The sequence below is a fragment of the Daldinia decipiens genome (genome assembly GCF_022478715.1).
Source record: "Daldinia decipiens strain CBS 113046 unplaced genomic scaffold F4813scaffold_46, whole genome shotgun sequence".
In the NCBI taxonomy this organism is placed as follows: domain Eukaryota; kingdom Fungi; phylum Ascomycota; class Sordariomycetes; order Xylariales; family Hypoxylaceae; genus Daldinia; species Daldinia decipiens.
The window spans coordinates 22,291-40,242 of record NW_026054589.1 but is presented as its reverse complement, the minus strand read 5'-3'; the positions used below and the strand labels follow the sequence as shown (position 1 = coordinate 40,242).

At 47.7% G+C, this 17,952-nt stretch overlaps 6 protein-coding genes across 6 annotated transcripts; 3 read left to right on the top strand and 3 right to left on the bottom strand.

Moving 5' to 3' along the window:
• Window positions 1-206: 206 nt before the first annotated feature.
• Window positions 207-2,709, top strand: F4813DRAFT_399744 (FAD binding domain-containing protein; the record flags this gene model as incomplete). The annotated part of the gene is made up of 4 exons (XM_049248200.1): window positions 207-373; window positions 468-1,006; window positions 1,061-2,092; window positions 2,162-2,709. 4 exons carry the CDS (start codon window positions 207-209, stop codon window positions 2,461-2,463), a joined length of 2,040 nt encoding a protein of 679 aa, XP_049095481.1. The 3' UTR covers window positions 2,464-2,709.
• A 90-nt stretch (window positions 2,710-2,799) lies between these two features.
• F4813DRAFT_393551 (fungal-specific transcription factor domain-containing protein) lies at window positions 2,800-5,770 on the bottom strand (the record flags this gene model as incomplete). Its single annotated transcript, XM_049247440.1, has 5 exons — window positions 2,800-3,898; window positions 3,959-4,220; window positions 4,319-4,378; window positions 4,440-5,525; window positions 5,578-5,770. 5 exons carry the CDS (start codon window positions 5,768-5,770, stop codon window positions 2,800-2,802), a joined length of 2,700 nt encoding a protein of 899 aa, XP_049095480.1.
• Window positions 5,771-6,545: 775 nt separating this feature from the next.
• On the top strand, window positions 6,546-8,622 carry F4813DRAFT_374066 (FAD/NAD(P)-binding domain-containing protein). Its single transcript, XM_049244884.1, has 3 exons — window positions 6,546-7,083; window positions 7,141-8,059; window positions 8,151-8,622. The coding sequence occupies exons 1-3, from the start codon at window positions 7,018-7,020 to the stop codon at window positions 8,564-8,566; spliced, it is 1,401 nt and encodes a 466-aa protein (XP_049095479.1). The 5' UTR covers window positions 6,546-7,017; the 3' UTR covers window positions 8,567-8,622.
• Window positions 8,623-8,917: 295 nt separating this feature from the next.
• On the bottom strand, window positions 8,918-10,144 carry F4813DRAFT_393549 (12-oxophytodienoate reductase 1; the record flags this gene model as incomplete). Its single annotated transcript, XM_049247439.1, has 3 exons — window positions 8,918-9,272; window positions 9,331-9,604; window positions 9,673-10,144. The coding sequence occupies 3 exons, from the start codon at window positions 10,142-10,144 to the stop codon at window positions 8,918-8,920; spliced, it is 1,101 nt and encodes a 366-aa protein (XP_049095478.1).
• A 781-nt stretch (window positions 10,145-10,925) lies between these two features.
• On the top strand, window positions 10,926-15,998 carry F4813DRAFT_374063 (xanthine dehydrogenase). The gene is made up of 8 exons (XM_049244883.1): window positions 10,926-11,530; window positions 11,599-11,743; window positions 11,796-12,293; window positions 12,352-13,111; window positions 13,165-14,644; window positions 14,699-15,227; window positions 15,278-15,428; window positions 15,484-15,998. The coding sequence occupies exons 1-8, from the start codon at window positions 11,097-11,099 to the stop codon at window positions 15,810-15,812; spliced, it is 4,326 nt and encodes a 1,441-aa protein (XP_049095477.1). The 5' UTR covers window positions 10,926-11,096; the 3' UTR covers window positions 15,813-15,998.
• Window positions 15,999-17,839, bottom strand: F4813DRAFT_374062 (uncharacterized protein). The gene has a single exon (XM_049244882.1). It carries the CDS (start codon window positions 17,652-17,654, stop codon window positions 16,077-16,079), a length of 1,578 nt encoding a protein of 525 aa, XP_049095476.1. The 5' UTR covers window positions 17,655-17,839; the 3' UTR covers window positions 15,999-16,076.
• Window positions 17,840-17,952: the final 113 nt, after the last annotated feature.

Genomic DNA, 17,952 nt, shown 5'->3' with positions numbered 1-17,952 from the left:
TCATCAAATCAATCAACCGATGAAATCAATCCATCTTACTGATCGGACCAACCGTCAACGACCCACCACTACTACTTCCCCCAAACGCCGCCTCGTTACTCTTTGCTACCTCAAAGCAAGCCACCTTGCTATTTATTGTGCTCTGGTAGAAGCCTTTAACGTACTCGCATGAAATAAATCTTGTCTAGGAAATTGAAACCGGCGCCATGCTAGTAGATGAGGTAAACGGTGTGCGACAGAACGGCGACACCAACGGCAGCACCAATGGCGAACTTAATGATCATGGTCCAGCCAAGCGCCGTGAAACCAACGGCTCACGACACAGCTCCGAAGTCTGCGTCGTCGGAGCTGGGCCTGCTGGCTTGATGTTGGCGTAAGTTGCATTTTATTCCCGTTTTTCTTTCTTTCTTTTCTTCTTCTTTTCCATCCGTAGTCTATAGTTATAGAATGAAAAGAGAGAGAAATAGTAAGACCGTTGTGGTCGCCACCGTTATCATCTTCATCCCTAAAACAACTGCCTTAACGCCCACGCTTACATCCAAACCATGCAGTACTTTACTATCTAGATTCGGCATCAGTGTTGAAGTCATAGATGAGAGGCCCGATCAGACTCAAGCTGGTCGTGCTGATGGGTTACAACCCAAGACGATAGAGACCCTGCGTCAACTCAGACTCGCAGATGGCCTACTTATGAGAGGCGCCAAGGTGTATGACATATGCTTCTGGGAAGCCACTGCAAACCGCCGATTAAGACGCCTGGGTCGTGAGATCCATTATCCGGCACTAGTTGTTGACCTTCTCGATGACTACATCCTCCTAGTTCATCAGGGGGTTGTGGAAGGGGTCTTCATAGAGGATCTTGTAAAGCGGGGTGTCCCAGTGAAGCGCAGTCATCAGTTTCAATCTTTTAAACGACAAGAGGATGACGCAGGCTTATTAGAGATTGAGTGTAAGGCCACAAGCACCGGGGAAAAGGAGACGACATTATCCAAATATATAGTCGGATGTAAGTTACAAACAAGTCTACACATTTCAAATACCCCTCAGCTGACCTTATTAGGCGATGGCGCCCGATCTAAGGTGCGAACCTGTATACCAGACACATATTCAGTAGGCAAATCTCATGAATCTGTGTGGGCTGTGCTCGATGGAGAACTCGTATCAGACTTCCCGGACCTCTGGTCTAAGACGGTCGTCTATAGTGAGGTGCACGGTTCCATACTTATTGTCCCGCGGGAACGGGGCACTACTCGATTCTACGTCGAGATCAAACCGGACATCGAGACCGTTAACTTACGAGAACTCGGACAAGAGTTCGTTATGAAGCGTGCCAAGCAAATCTTGGCGCCGTACTCGGTTGAATGGCGTACCGTGGAATGGTTCGGTAATTATCAGATCGGACAGCGAATAGCAAACAAATTCGCCGATCCGCATCTGCAAGCTTTTATTGCCGGAGATGCAAGTCATACACATTCACCCAAGGCTGCACAGGGTATGAACACTAGTATGCATGACAGCTGGAACCTTGCGTGGAAATTGAACCTCAGTTCGAGAGGTTTAGCTAAGCCGGTTCTACTCGAATCATACGAGATGGAGCGTAGAAAGATTGCTCACGACCTCATCAACTTCGATTATGAGCACGCTAATAAGATTGCCGATGGTGACGCCAAAGCCTTAGCCGAGAACTTCCGCACAAACGTGCGATTTATCTCAGGAGTTGGCGTCGAGTACGATCACAACGTACTTAACCATCCGTCTAAGCGTAGTGGCGGCGAGCTGAGGCCGGGATGTCTCGTTCCGCCTGCCAAGGTAACACGATATATCGATGCGAATCCGATCGATGTCCAGCTTGACATTCCCATGTTGGGCCAATTTAGGGTGTACTTCTTTGTGCCAGATATCCACAATAGCATGCCGTTCCTCCAGACCTTTTGTAATGGATTGACAAGGCAGGACTCATTGTTTAGGAAACTGAGTCAAGCCGCCGCGGCCAGCTATTTGGAAAAGCCACGAACACCCACTTCCGAAGATGTTTATATACGTTCAGAGAGATACACAGGCGTGAGCGAGCTCACGACGTTTGCATTAATTAGTATGGAACCCCTGATTTCTACGTACTTTTTACAAGATGATTTCAAGTAAGCTAACCTCTCTAATGCAGCGACTATGGAGAAAGCTAGAGTTGAGATCCAAGATCTGCCCCCTCTCTTCGCTCGAAGTGCATGGACATTCTACCTGGACAATGTGCCGTACCTAGACACGCGCAGACAGACGTGTACGAGCAAGTGGGTAGGAACTCTACAGAAAGACGAAGTCTCCATCGTGATCCTACGGCCCGATGGCTACGTAGGATCGATTAGCAGGTGGGATTCGCTAGGTGTTAACGCTGGTTCAACAGCAGCCGATTGGCTCAATTCTTACTATGACGGATTCCTTAAGGTTCCTGACGAGAAAGCGAGGTAATGTTAAGCTACGAGCATAATAAGGAGGGGGGGTTGAGGAGTAAAATACCTGCGTGACGATGTCTATGGGCTCATTTTTATCGGCATTTTGGCAAGTTGTACGGTATACTTCACATTGGTGGCATTCACAGGTTACATACACTCTTAATTTACACATCCCTCTTCCTTGAGTAGGTAGTCGTCCTCACGAGGACCCCCTGATTGTGTTTTGAACTATTCATCATAGTGTAGATACTATCGCCGTAGAATTTTAACGTCTGACTACACCTTTGTCCCACGACGAATAGCTCTGGCCTTTTTTCCTTTATATTGTGCGTTTATATTGAAATACATACACTCAGACAGTAGTATCATCAAACTGTCCTATCAACCTCCACGGGATCAAGCCTTTAAGCACGGTGACGCCGGCATGCACGATTCCCCAGCGAACTTTACTCAATACCTCTGCCATAACCCACACCAAACCACTTGTCCGCTTCAGCCCTTGTATTTCGGGAAGACCATGAATCCCCACTTCTACCATCGAGTCAAGAAGCATCCGCATCTCTGCTTGAGCATCCCATACTAGTTCACTATCATCTTCGGGGCCGGAACCAAGCCCTTTGGCGCCGGTGTGGTGGAATGTCCATACCGTCAACGTGGCTAAGTAAAGACACCACGGTACGTGGAAAAGGCCCATAGAGTCGAAATCGACGAGCGTCTGTGATGCACTTTGGAGTAATTGGGCCGCGTGCCAAACTGCCGCCACTGCGCTCGCAGATCCGTCAGTATTGTCAGAACTTGGGATCGTGTGGCTCATAGCCCATCGTTTTACGATCTTCTCTGAGCGGATGAAGTCGATCCGTTGGACGGACCGCCCGAGGATATGTCGCGCCCCAGCAAATATTTGTATGTCGAGGAATTCCGAATGTAGAAGCGTATGAGCTGCATGGTACACGACCACGTACGCGGTACGCCAGACGTCGAGTTCGACTCTGGCATTTTCGGCGACGGTACCCTTTCTCATTTCCACGGACGTGAGGTCGGATAAACGCAGACAGAAGTTGTCAAAGTCTACTTTCCACTCGTGGTAAGCCTGTCCAATACGGTTCTGCCATCGGCCGCCCTGCGCAGAGATAACGCCGAGACTAGTCTGGTCCCGCCGCCGCATGTCCCAGAAAATGGACATTAAACCGTGGAGGATGAATATTCTTGATAGGCCATTGAGTCGAGGACAACGGTGCGTATCGCGCGTGATATAAGACTTCAATGTGAGGAGGTACATTGGCTCAGGTGCTGTGGAGAATGAGAGACGTGACCATTCGGCGGCTGTGGATGCCTCCCATAGTGCTTGGTTGCAGGGTAGAGGGACCCGTAGCTCGAAGGCTGACATGCAGAGGGATTGGCAGAATAGGACGGCGTGTTGGGTATCCCACATGAAGCATAAAAGAGCCAGCCTGGATGGTTTTATGTTAATAATCATCATGAATGAACACTGAGGTTTGTAATATATTAACCTTTTCTTCTCCTCAGCCTCTACCCATTGTCTCCAGCGACGGTCATCGACCAAGTTACCCTTATCATCATCTTCATGTGGGCGAACTGGCCGGACAGACTGGCAGTCAGACCGCCTGATCAGATTGATCAACATCCCGTGAAATAGGTGGCTCATGTCGTGTTGCTTCTGGCCTGCTCTACTCTTCCCGAAGCATTCGACTAACAGGATTGTCTGAAGCATCCAGAGGTCTGGTTTCGGGTTAAAGCTCGCGTGAGAAAATACTATTCAAGGTTAGAGTTATGAGAGCATGACCTCCTGACAGGTTTAGGAAAGAAACCGCTGTTCAACGAGTATAGTGAGAGTTCATAAAAATACTTACTCGCCGGACGAATTACATCATGTATGCAGACGGCAAATTGGTGTGCCTCTTTCTCGGAGTCTAAAAGGGGGAATTAGCAATGCCTCGCCATTCATATAGGAAGGATGTGGAAACCACTCACAAGTAGCCCCGAGTAGAATCATAGATAAAAGTAACAATGATTTATTTTGGCTTGGCTCAAAGGTAGCCAGGTGTATTAATGGATATGCAGTATTGAACCTGCTAAAGTATAGGTCCAAGTAGGTTTGCAACGAAAGCTGTGACATGAGCGGATGGTTGACGTCGAGAAGGGAACCACTGGGTGCTAACGGTCTTGCAGCCTTAACCGTCTCTAAGATCTGGCTATACGTGTAGTCGTCTATATACGGTAGACGGTTCGGCGGTTGAATAGTAGCCAGGGGTCGCTCAAATTGTGCTTCTCCAAAGCCATTGGGTCCCCGATGGGCTTGCTTCGGTACCGGCGAGAGGCTAACGGTGGTTCTACCTGATGAACCAGGACTTATCGAATCTTGGGTACTCCCTCTAGAAGGCATACAGTCGAGAGATTCTATGGGTGTCAATGAGGTCTCGGTCATCCCCCCGTCATATGTCCTAATACCTGGAGAGAGGTTGTCTTGACTTGAGCTCACAGGTTCATGATGTTGAACGCCGGAATGCATAGCCAGGGATGTAGTAGGAACATACGGGGTATTCGAAACGGCAGCGCTCGGGACATTGTTATCTAGACTAAAAAGCCAATCATAATTTACTTGTGTCGTATATGGCATGTTAAACGAGCTTGCCGTGTCCGGCTGGAATACTTCATCGTAGTTTATGTCGAAGAAGGGAGGCTGGGATGTCTCGGGCGCAACCCAATACCCGCTATTACCATGAGAGTCGAACTGCCCCGTCGTAAGCGCGTAATCTGGCAAAAGGCTATGACTGTGGCTATGAGTGAAAGCCGTATGTGCTGCGGGATCGTTGTCGCTTTGGTGGTCTGAGTTATGAGTTGATACGGGAGGTGAAATGGGACCTTCTACCTGGGGCACGAACGGCGCTCCCACACTACTACTGCTACTACTACCACAGGAGGTGTTCTGTTCTACTGGCTTCTTCTGGACGATCTGTCCGTCATGGTCTTTCCACATACGCTTGCGTGTATTCAAGGTTCCGACGCCTGTGCCTCCAGCTTCTTCATCCTTCTGTTTATGCCGGTTCATATGCCTTTCTACACGGCCGTGTCAACCCCCGTAGATCTGAGACGGTGATAGGGTTCTCACCTAGAAGGTCCTGGCGCTTGAAGTGGGCGCGGCACCGCGGACAGGTTGCATCCCCGTCGGTATGGTTCTTTTGATGACGATGAAGATGCTCAGACCGCGAGAAAGATTTACCGCAACCGTCATAGGTGCAAGTGAACGATCGCCTGGTGCTACCGTCACCCTCCCGAGTTCTATTCCGCTTAGCTCGCTGCATACTGTCCAACCTCGCAATAACCTAGCAAACTCAACTAGTTGTCATTCACCACTTTCAGAGAGTCTTGTCATGTGGATCGTCTCGGAAAACGAAAACCCCCATTCTTATCCTCCCAATGGATTTTAGAGGACGGAGTAGAGACGGAAAGAAAAGAGGGGAGAGGAGTGTGTATGTTTCAATGGCACTAGTATTCATTCTTGACGGATTGTAGAGTGAGCACACAAATGTTTCCGCCAAGAACTGTGTAATTATCAAACTTACACTTCAGCTAGTTAGTTATGTCCGTACGATAGTAAGCAAGCTGAATAGTACCCCTTGTTCGAATCAATGCCGGCAACAACTGCCTCATTCTCGACGTGCCTACATATTCCCCCACCTTTTCTATCTCGTAAAAATGATATGTTACTATCAAGAGTGGGGTTGCCATAAGTAGAACCATTTTACGTTTTATGGTGTTGGCCAGAGATAAGCCAACGGGTCTTCCGTATGCGACTAGGTTAGGTACTGTGGGAAGGAGTAGGTAGTGATAAGGAGGGGCATATATAAGATGTCATACAACTAATATATACTGAATAGGCCATATATGAGGTCTAATTGATGATATTCCTGATGATCTTATTCATTGAGGTAAAATCGTGGGAACGCGTGTTACACCGCTATTTTACATGAGACTAGGGATTTTCAGGTCACCTGACGTGGCTGACTAATCTGACATAAGATTTCCACCACTTAAAGTGGGGTATTAGAATTCTTTTCTAATACAACGTCTTTTTACCCCATCATCAAATATCTACTATCTACAGTACGTAAGTTTGAGGAGTATAAGCTCGCTTTACCTAATTCATAATAAACCCTTCCCAAATATGTAGCCGAGGTATATTACCGTCATGTACCTACCTACATCAGGTAGTTATACAATAGCGTGTGCATATACATATGATAACAATGACTCGTCGGGAAGACGTAGGCATTACATTGTAAGCCGGATCACCGAAGAGGTGACATATGGATTACACCCCAAGGGCGGAATGCCATGATCCCTGTATATACATAACGGTTATGCCTTACAGGACTGTTGTCGAATCTCTTCATTTTTTATCTATGATAACCATCTATGATAACCATCTATGATAAGTAGTCGTACGAAAGATATATCATGCCGTTACTTATTTACTTAACTTCTATTCTCCCCTTAAACTGAAGGTAATAAGGTCAAAATTACCGTCATATTAATACCGGATTTGAAAATGGCTCACAGATTTCGCCCAAAGGTCTGGCAGAAAGTCAAGAGAGATGCGTCAAGCCAACTTCACGTAAGTGGATTACGAACTTACCCATATACCCGTTCAATTTATTGAGCTTCACTACAGATTATAATCGTAGGTGCCGGGCTCGGCGGACTTGGCGCAGCTGTTTCTATACTTCTAGCAGGACATCGTGTGACCGTACTTGAAAGCGCATCTGAGATTGGCGAAATAGGTGCTGGTATTCAGGTCTTGCCTAATTCATCGAGGATATTGATTTCTTGGGGACTCGAAGATGAGCTTGTTAAGCATGCGACGAAGCCTCGGTACGCAAACATTATCGGCTGGAAGGGTAATAAACTATCAGCAATGGACCTCCATGCTTATGAGGAGGCTCTGGGTACCCCTTTCTGGGATTTTCATAGAGCTAACTTACACCGTTGCCTCCTCGATCGGGCTGTTGAGCTTGGAGCTGAGATTTGCGTGAGATCGAGGGTCCAGGCTATCGAATATGCCGCGGATGGATTAACGGCAAGCGCTGTGCTAAGCGACGGTAGGATTATGTCCGCAGATCTCATCGTCGGCGCAGATGGCATCTCATCTCGGCTGCGCGAGGTTCTCCTCAGCAAGCCAGATCCCCCTTTACCAACAGGTGACCTTGCATATAGGCTCCTCATCAATACCAAAGACATGTTAGCAGATCCTGATTTACGACACTTTATCCAAAATCCTCAAGTCAATTATTGGATAGGGCCCGACGCGCACGCGGTAAACTATGTCCTTAGGGGCGGGGAATTATTCAACATGGTCCTGTTAGTCCCGGACGATATGCCTGCAGCTGCCATGACTGTGGATGGGAACGTAGAAGAGATGCAAGCACTATACAAAGACTGGGATCCCACAATAGGCAAGATCTTAAGTCTGTGTCAATCTGTTCAGAAGTGGAAGCTCTGCATACGACCTACTTTAGAACAATGGTCACATGAATCAGGGACATTTACACTATTAGGGGATGCTGTTCACGCAACACTACCGTACCTCGCTAGTGAGTTGCACCTCGTAACATGCCCCGATTTCCATACTATGAAAGTCTTAATGTTCAGATATACTTTACACATTTACTGACGACCCACCAGGCGGTTGCGGAATGGCACTGGAAGACGGAGCGGCCTTGGGTCTCTGTCTTGCAAAGCTAACCAACAAGTCTCGCGAGCAAAAGTTATACGCACTTAAAGTATACGAAGAGTGCCGAAAGGAGAGGACTGAGAGGGTAGTTGAAAGGGGCAATTTTCAACAGTACATGTACCATCTTCACGACGGTGAAGAGCAGAGGGAAAGGGACAGAAGACTCAAAATGTTTGGGCAGATTGATGAAGAGTTATTCAAAAATCCAGAGGTTATCACGCAACCACGGTCAGAATCGGGGGATGATCCATTACCTTGGAGGTATTATGGCGTAGGAGGCTGGCTTTTACCGTATGACATAGAGACGGCTGTGGAACGTAAATGGGATCAGACAGGAAGGGAAAACCAGGCGCCCCCGCTACTATAGATACTTGGCATCATCACTAGTTATCATGAATCAAACCTCTTAGATTATCCTTCTTACTTTTTTGTTTCTCCTATTCATCTTCCTCGTCCCACCCAAACCCCCAAAGTCAATCCTAAGGGGTACTTTTAGTGGGGATTTTATCTCTGCATAAGAGAAGTGTGAAATCTAAGATGGGGGTGAAAACACAGTAACACGCCTTCTCATCCTTTTAAACCCTACTAGAGTGCAAGAAAATGTAAATTTCATACAAATGTAAATTTCATACGAACTATGCTCTATGTCTAAATGAAGATTTTCCAACACTCAGAATGCATAGGTGGCTAGTTAAATGTTACAAGCGATTAAAACATTTCAAGCTGTCTCTGCCGCGTAGATGGGGTAATCCGTGTATCCCTTCTCAGGAGGCACCGTAAAGTAGAAGGTCGAGCGGTCATACTTAGTTAGCGGGATTCCGTCCGCGAGCTTTTGCGGCAGGTCGGGGTTCCCAATGAACCACCTTCCGAAGCAAACGACATCAGTGGCCCCGGACTCCAGCTTCGGGACGGAGTTTTCCCAGTTGTAGCATCCTGTGCTTAAAAACATAATGCCACCTCGTTGAAGGATGTTCCTTAATGGTAACAGCGAGACGGTAGGCTCTTTGTCGTTCTGAGTAAGGGATTCGACCTTTTTCTGCTCGTCCAAAACCTCGTCGAACCGCGCCTCGACCCTGAGATAAACGTCAGTGAACCACTAGGGATATAATAGCATTGTCCATTTTCTCTTACATATGAACATAAACCGGCCTTTGGTTTGCAGGCAAATTCACGATTTGTTCGCATAGATAAGACCAGTGCTCTAATCTATTGCTGTCCCTGGTAGATTGGAAGTAGTTCCAAGGGCTCAGTCGTATTCCCACCTTGTCAGAACCTATCGCGTCGCAAACAGCTTTCAAGACATCCAGGGGGAATTTGCATCGGTTTTCAACGGATCCACCATATTCGTCGGTTCTATCGTTGATGTTGTCGTGAAGAAATTGTTCCAACAAATAACCGTTGGCGCCTATAAAATAATAGCTCGGTTAATCAACTATCAACGACCATAGGGAATTCTCACCCCCTTTCACGTACCATGAATTTCCACACCGTCAAAACCTGCTTCTACAGCTCCCTTCGCGGCCCCTGCAAAATCTTGAACAATAGTCTGAATTTCATCTTTTGTCAGGGGCTTTGGGGGATTGGAAGCGCAGGACGTCCCTTCGAACCAAGAACCTTCCATGGGGCGACTGCTGGAGCTCACTGGCGCCCTCCCACCAAGACATGAAGGGGGCGAGGCCCGGCCCGTGTGCCAGATCTGCAAGAAAATGTACCCTCCTTTAGCGTGAACAGCGTTGGTAACTTTCTTCCAACCCTCAATCTGAGAAGAAGTAAAGATGCCAGGGATGCCTGGATACCCCCCAGCATAGTGGGAGATATCGGTAGCCTCAGAAATCAGCAGTCCACCCTTTGTAGCACGCTGTCCGTAGTATTCTACCATTAGATCACCGGGAACGTATACACCATCGCTCTCCTTGACCCCTCGCATGCGAGTACATGGCGCCATGGCGATACGATGATGAAGTTCATAATTTCCCAACTTGATAGGGGTGAACAGCTTTGTGTCCTTCAACGGCGCATATTTTTGGGACATTATAGTATTCTCGTATGTAGGGATTTAACGGTCGGTCGTGATTCTGGGGAGATGTGCGCTTTGAAGGAGTTCGTCAAGTGTAACTTTCTAAGAGCTTTTACGCAGCCAGAGATCGAGAAATATGAGAATATACGGAGTTTGATGGATACATGGTACTGTTCTCAGCCATCTTTTAGACCTAACTGTTACACTAACGGCCCAGCCCAACATAATCCACCATTCAACGCCTGGTCGTAAGTGGGGATAGCTTCACGGGAGCTTGATGTCGGGCAACAGTGGGGTTAGTAGTACTTCCAAGTATGATCCTTGGTGGGGTGAGTACGTCCATGTTATGTATGTACATAAATGGGGAGCTAGGAGTGGTCGCCACATATATGGACGGGTACAAATATATGCAAACCAGGTATAGACATACAAAATACATGTGAGTATGTAAGTAGGCAACCTATGTATCCAACGTGTTGGTACATAGATTGGTAGATCGTACGGTGCATTTGTAATAACATTAAATCATTCATGTTTATAGGGCGATAGATTATGCTTACATTTGCCCCTGGAGTACACACCAGAACTCACTACCTGGGATCTTTATGCCCGAAACTTATGTCCGACCAGAGTGGGGGGTGGCAATTAATGGCATACTAAACCTTAGCTAGTTATGTTACTTCTTCTACTTGTACGATAGCCCAAACACACTAACCTAGAGGTGTGCTGATAACTATCAGCCATGTTTGTACATAGCTACTCCGAATTAGATGAATACATACCTACCTACCTAAGGTAGCCAGGACAAGAGAATAAACTTCAGGATTCATATTATCACCGTTTACTGATATCCTCGCCTTCTATTAGCTCTCGTGAAACTATGGCAGCAGCTGATATACTCCCGAAGCCGCCTATAACTGGGCTGTCATTCGTGCCGCAGGATGTTCGCGCCGCGTCTGCTGCCGAAGCTCTCACGCCTCTAATACAGTCAACATATACTACCTCCGAGTTATGTTTTTTCGTAAACGGCCGTCGAGTCACGGTTCCGAATCCTAACCCTGATTGGGTTCTCCTAGACTGGATCCGAGCCCAGGGCAACTTAAAAGGAACCAAGCTTGGATGTGGCGAAGGTGGATGTGGTGCCTGTACTGTTGTCCTTCAGACCGTCGAAGAAGGCAGGCGGTTAAGGCACAATGCTGTGAATGCTTGCCTTTTCCCCTTGGTCGGCGTCGATGGAAAAAGTCTGATTACTATCGAGGGCTTAGGCACCGTTGATCGCCCGCATCCTTTACAAGAAAGGGTAGCAAAGATGCAGTAAGTTATTTGTCCGTTATATAGCTTCGACCTATACACCACTGTTCTAATACCAGGGCTGCCGCTAGTGGTTCTCAGTGCGGATTTTGTACTCCTGGAATAGTAATGAGTCTGTATGCACTCGTTAGAAATTCATATCAAGACGGAAAGTTCCGGCTTTCAGCTTCTGATATTGAGCTACAAGGCCATTTAGATGGAAATCTTTGTAGATGCGTATGTATCCGTTTCTACACTTGTGCTCAAGTGTCGTGCTCAACTTATTCAGACAGGTTACAAACCAATTCTAGAGGCTGCCAAGACGTTTATCTTGGAGGATTTAAAGGGCGAATTGATCGAAGAGAACAATCCCTCCCCCTTAAGTTCTCACGATGACGACGATGGTCTTCTACAAACGCCAGCAAATGGAAATGGATGCGGTTCTTCGTCCAGCGGCTCTTGCGGGCGTCCGGGAGGCTGCTGTCGTGACCCGTCGACGTCCTCGTCCGGGAGCAGTGCCGACAGAGCATCCTCTCAGGAATCTGCTAATACACGAGAAACGTCTGTAGACTCGGGTAAACCTAGGGCACCACCTTGTTCATTTATACCATATAACCCTACAGCAGAAATCATATTCCCGCCAGCTCTCTGGAGATATGAAGAACGGCCTATCTGTTATGGAGATGGGAGAAAGATTTGGTTCAAACCTACAACTTTGGAGCAACTGGTGGAACTAAAAGATGCTTGGCCCTCTGCTAAAATCGTGGGAGGCGCTAGCGAGACACAGGTAATGTCATATATCCGTTCACATTCTACTGTTCTAGGCGTTTCTTACGTAGAAATAGATCGAGGTTCGCTTCAAGAAATCCGAATATCGGGTATGCGTCTACGCGTCGGATATCAAAGAGCTTAACAGCTTCAAGGGACCTAGTAGCGATGCTGATCTCAAGGGTCTTTCAGAAGTATCTATCCCAGGTAATATGCCACTGACCAAGGTAGAAGACCTATGTGCCACATTATTTATAAAGCTTGGTGCTAGAGCAAGCGCACTTGAGGCACTTAGAAAGCAGCTCCGATACTTCGCAGGCCGTCAAATTCGGAACGTTGCCAGCCTGGCTGGGAATTTGGCGACTGCAAGCCCTATCTCAGATGCTGCCCCGGCACTACTAGCAGCAGGATCTTTAATCACTGTAAGATCTAAAGGAAAGGGCCCCTATGACATACCACTTTCGACGTTCTTCATTAAGTACCGGACAACCCAGTTACCTCCCAACGGCATAATCACACATATCAAGATTCCACTACCACCACCAGAGATGTTAGAGGTAACGAAGGCATATAAGCAAGCAAAGAGAAAAGATGATGATATCGCGATAGTTACTGCTGGTTTCCGATTACGTGTAAGCCAAAAAGGACTTGTCGAACAGGCGACATTCGCGTATGGTGGCATGGCACCAATTACCACAGTCGCGACTGCGGCCCAGAAGGCTGTGATAGGGAAGCAATGGGCAGATGTTATTACACGCGAAGAAGCTCTTCAGGCTCTTTTACAGGACTTTGATTTAGCATTTGGCGTACCAGGTGGAATGGCTCAGTATAGGAAGGGTATGTCTCGGATACCTAGTTCCATAGCCCCTATTTGCTAACAACTCCAACAGTTCTCACCCTGTCACTATTTTTCCGTTTCTGGCAGGAAAGTGTCGCAGAATTAGGCCTTGCTGGAATCGAAAGTGATGCTATTCAAGAAATACACCGGGGAGTATCTTCTGGGACTCGGGATCACGTTGTTCCTTCAGGCACCACTGTGGTGGGTAAAGAAATACCGCATCTTTCAGCCTTGAAGCACTGCACCGGCGAGGCAGAGTACATCGACGACATGCCCCGGCAAAACAATGAGTTGCATTGCGCTCTCGTCTTATCGACAAAAGCACATGCAAAGATACTCGCCATTGACTGGAGCCCTGCGCTTGAAATGCCAGGGGTTGTAGGTTATCTTGACAAGGACAGTGTATCGAGGGCAAACAATGCATGGGGTCCAATTCGAGTAGACGAGCCCCTATTTGCGGTAGACGAAGTTCATTCGCACGGCCAGACAATAGGTCTAGTCTACGCCGAGACAGCGTTGCAAGCTCAAGCTGCCGCCGCTAAAGTCAAGGTAACGTACGAGGTATTGCCGGCCATAATCACCATTAGCCAAGCCATCAAAGCCCAGAGTTATTTTGAGCATGGAAAACAGTTGAAAAAAGGGGCAGCTGTTCAGGGGCCTCTAGACGACGAATTCGCTAAATGCGAGCATATCTTCGAAGGGTTGACGAAGCTAGGCGGACAAGAGCACTTCTATCTAGAAACTATTTCCGCATTAGCGATTCCGCATGCCGAGGATGGCTCCATGGAAGTCTATGCTTCTACTCAGAACCTAGCAGAGAACCAGATCTTCGTCGCTCAGGTACTTGGCGTACCGATGAGCCGCGTAAATATGAGGGTCCGACGTCTCGGGGGCGCTTATGGTGGAAAGGAGTCGAGAGTTACACCAGCAGCATGCTTTGTTGCTCTTGCTGCTAAAAAGGAGCGGCGTCCCATGAGGATAATGCTAAATCGCGACGAAGATATGTCAACCAGTGGGCAGAGAAACCCAATGCAATGCAAGTGGAAAATCGGCACAGATGCGAACGGAATAATCCAATGCTTCGATGCGGACATATACTGCAATGCCGGGTTTTCCATAGACATGTCTGGCGCTGTCATGGATCGGGCTTGTACTCACATTGATAATTGCTACAATATACCACACGCCTGGATACGCGGATGGGTGTGCAAGACAAATACAGTATCGAATACTGCGTTTCGAGGCTTTGGCGGACCGCAAGCGATGTACTTGGCCGAGTCATACATGAGTGTTATTGCCGAGCGGCTCAATATGGATATCGATGAGCTTCGGCTCAAAAATCTATATAAGCAGGGTGATTTAACTCCCTTCTTACAACCCATCGATGTTGACTTCCACGTCCCAACCATGTTAGAACAGCTCAGCGCCAATGCAGATTATGAGAATAGGAAGAAAGAAGTCCGATTATTCAACTCCAAAAACCATTATAAAAAGAGAGGGATATGTATGATACCTACCAAATTCGGTCTCAGGTAAGCCACATCATTGTTATTTATGTAATAAAAAGATCTAATATCATATCACAGCTTTGCCACAGCTCTTCATTTGAACCAGGCCGGCGCATACGTAAGAATCTACGAAGACGGTTCGATCCTTCTCCACCACGGAGGCACCGAGATGGGACAGGGCCTTTACACCAAAATGTGTCAGGTTGCAGCTGAAGAGCTCGGCGTGGGCGTGGAGCAAATATTCAATAAAGACTCTCAGACCGACCAAGTCGCCAACCCATCCCCTACCGCCGCATCATCGGGCAGTGATCTCAATGGCATGGCTGTTAAAAACGCTTGCGAGCAGCTCAACGAACGCCTAGCGCCATACAGGGAACGATTCGGACGGGATGCTCCAATGTCGAAGATCGCCCATGCCGCATACCGAGACCGAGTCAACCTTGCGGCCAACGGATTTTGGAAGATGCCCAAGATAGGGTACAAATGGGGAAATTATGAAGATCCCCTTCCGATGTATTACTATTTCACTCAGGGTGTAGCTATCACAGAGGCCGAATTAGATCTTCTTACAGGTGATCATACCGTTCTAAGGACAGACATAATGATGGTGAGTATCTATTGGAGCGAGACCGTAAATTTTGTCTAATAGCAAACTAGGATGTCGGTCGTTCTATCAACCCTTCAATCGACTATGGGCAAATCGAAGGGGCCTTCGTCCAAGGGCAGGGTTTATTCACCATGGAGGAATCGCTGTGGACGCGAGAAGGTGAAATGTTCACAAAGGGACCCGGGACTTATAAGATACCAGGTAAGTATCAGCGAATTCTCCCTCCGAAGGAGTTTCGTATTGACATAAGCATAAGGTTTCTCGGATATCCCTCAAATATTCAACGTGTCCATGTTAAGGCACGACTCGGAAGGAAATGCCATAAGCTGGAAGCATCTGCGCTCTATCCAGAGTAGCAAGGGTATCGGAGAGCCACCGCTTTTTTTAGGTTCGACGGTATTCTTCGCCCTTAGGGAAGCAGTCAAGGCTGCGAGAGAGATGAACGGCGTAACGGAACCATTGGTTCTTGACGCCCCAGCAACAGCGGAAAAGCTGCGCCTAGCTGTCGGCGATGAATTTGTCAAGCGTGCTGCCGTTGTCCCGAAGGAAGGGGAGACTAACTTTTTCGTTCGTATCGAGGATTAAACAATGTTAAGTACGCGATGGGCCTTGAAAGGTTCTATGATTCACAGTATCAAGAATCTATACCTTCATATAGTATATTACATGAAGATTATAGATTGCATTATTGGGGGCCGTTTATCATACAGAAACAGGATACAGCGGTACGGTATACTAGAGACAACAATTTGATAGCTCCAGGTTCCAAGAATTTACTGGATATTACACGTGATTGGTGTATAGCGCTCTTAAACTAACATTAGGACTTCATATTATACCTCATTACTCTTAGATTGACGAGAGAATGGCTTTTCGAAGGAATCCCGTGAAACTCTCGAAAACCGCATGATCGTCCCCTTGAAGCCAGCGAACCACAATCACTGCTTGATCCTTATCATTCATATCTCCTAAAGCCTGTATTGTTAATAAGAAACCAAACATACTGTGCGTCGTATCCTGCTCCGCCGTTTGCTTCGGCTTCTTTTGACGGGGCGATGAAGGCCCATCTTCGGCAGTATCTCCCACGGCCGGGCTCAGGTTTCCCCTTCCCCTTCCCCTTTTCCTGCGATAGGCTCGACTCCAAACATTACCATTAACAAAGCCTACGCCCTTCGACAGCTTCTTACTCCAGCTCCACGAATACAGGTCAAGACCCTCCATCGTATCGCAAACGGTCTGCTCAAGCTGTCCCGGCTTAACTTGCGAACTAGGTCTCATAACAACGGTCACCTCTGTAGGTTCCGGCAAGATCTTTTTCCCAGCTGAGGGCTCACAACCCCTACTAGCCAACAGACTCGGCCTCCTGTTCCCGAAACTCCATCCAATAGCCCACCTGCGCGTCTTATTCCCCTGAACAAATGCCGTAATAGCATAGTTAGTCACGCCATTCCCTTTAAGGGCGCTTACAAGCACTTCCAGGCTTGACTGTTTGCCAAGCATGCACGTGTACCACTGCACCTTCTCTCGTAAGAGTAAGGACTCATCAATCATCCTCTTAATGAAACCGATCTCGCCCCCGGCGCACACCATCTCGACTGGCGCGCCCGTACACGCGGTATTTGGGGGCTTGGATTTCTGCTTGGCCAGACCTGTGAGTTCGGCCTCAGATGTGTAGAAGGGAGGGTTGACCATGGTAAAGTCAATAGTTTCTAGGCCTAGTTCATCCAGGGGGATAAGACAGTCCGTAGTGGCGCGACCAACTACACGGATTCTGGCTTGTAGGTTGTTTAGCTCAAGGTTTTTGCGTGCGTAAGATAACGACTTCGCATCCACGTCAGTGGCGACAAAAGACCACGACGGTCGTTGAACACAACCTAGAAGCGGGTAGATGAGACTGGCGCCGGTACCAATGTCTAACCCAGTCACATGCCGAGCCGGTTCGCTAGAGTCCAAGCACGGAGTCGAGGATGAGTCAAGGAGCTCCTTTAACCAAAGTATATAGTTATGCCGATTAGGTACCGGAGGACAAAGTCGGTCCGTGGGTAAATCGACTATCAACCCAAAATCCCGCTTGAGGAGGGTCTTAGTCAGTTGCATGACTGACTTAGGATTATTAAAGTCAAGATGCGAACCGTGCTCCAACACGGCTTCGAATTCCGGGTCATGCTGTCCGAGCAGACGAAAGTCCAGCTCTTTCGTATAAAGCTTGTTGTAGTGATAGTCGTCCCTTAGTTCTCTGGGTACCACTGGCTTCGAAGGTCGGTCCTCGTTGGTAACCGAGCATTCAATTGTCGTTGACGAAGAGGTCTCCCGGCCCACGAGCGTAGATGATTTATTGAAACATTTTCCGAGTTCAAGTCCATCTTTATTACTCAATTTGCGCTTTGACCCACGCTTGGGGCTATTGTCCTGGCCCGACATATCCATCTCCTCTCCGTGTCTTAAAAAGCCGCTGCATGCTGGTAGTGATGCTTGACTTTATGCTGCGAATAGATAAACGACAGTTATATGGCTACCGCATGAAATGCCTCGCCTCGTATGCATCTGGAGAAACGGGTATCAAGACGCAGATATGCGATGTTGTTGCCGGGCAAGGATAGGGAATGAATTAGTTCGAGTGTGATAAACACGAGCAAAATTCCATAGTGACAATTGTATATTAATTAGATATGAGGCACGTGATACCTACCTCTTGCTCCTTATCGAGCTATCCACATACCTAACC

Excerpts from the sequence above, each read along its gene's own strand:
- F4813DRAFT_374066 (XM_049244884.1), top strand. The coding sequence starts at position 7,018 with ATGGCTCACAGATTTCGCCCAAAGGTCTGGCAGAAAGTCAAGAGAGAT. Across the intron at positions 7,084-7,140 it reads ATGCGTCAAGCCAACTTCAC|ATTATAATCGTAGGTGCCGG; the intron begins GTAAGTGGATTA and ends GCTTCACTACAG. Across the intron at positions 8,060-8,150 it reads AACACTACCGTACCTCGCTA|GCGGTTGCGGAATGGCACTG; the intron begins GTGAGTTGCACC and ends ACGACCCACCAG.
- F4813DRAFT_374063 (XM_049244883.1), top strand. The coding sequence starts at position 11,097 with ATGGCAGCAGCTGATATACTCCCGAAGCCGCCTATAACTGGGCTGTCA. Across the intron at positions 11,531-11,598 it reads GAAAGGGTAGCAAAGATGCA|TGGTTCTCAGTGCGGATTTT; the intron begins GTAAGTTATTTG and ends GGCTGCCGCTAG. Across the intron at positions 15,429-15,483 it reads CGGGACTTATAAGATACCAG|GTTTCTCGGATATCCCTCAA; the intron begins GTAAGTATCAGC and ends CATAAGCATAAG.
- F4813DRAFT_374062 (XM_049244882.1), bottom strand. The coding sequence starts at position 17,654 with ATGGATATGTCGGGCCAGGACAATAGCCCCAAGCGTGGGTCAAAGCGC.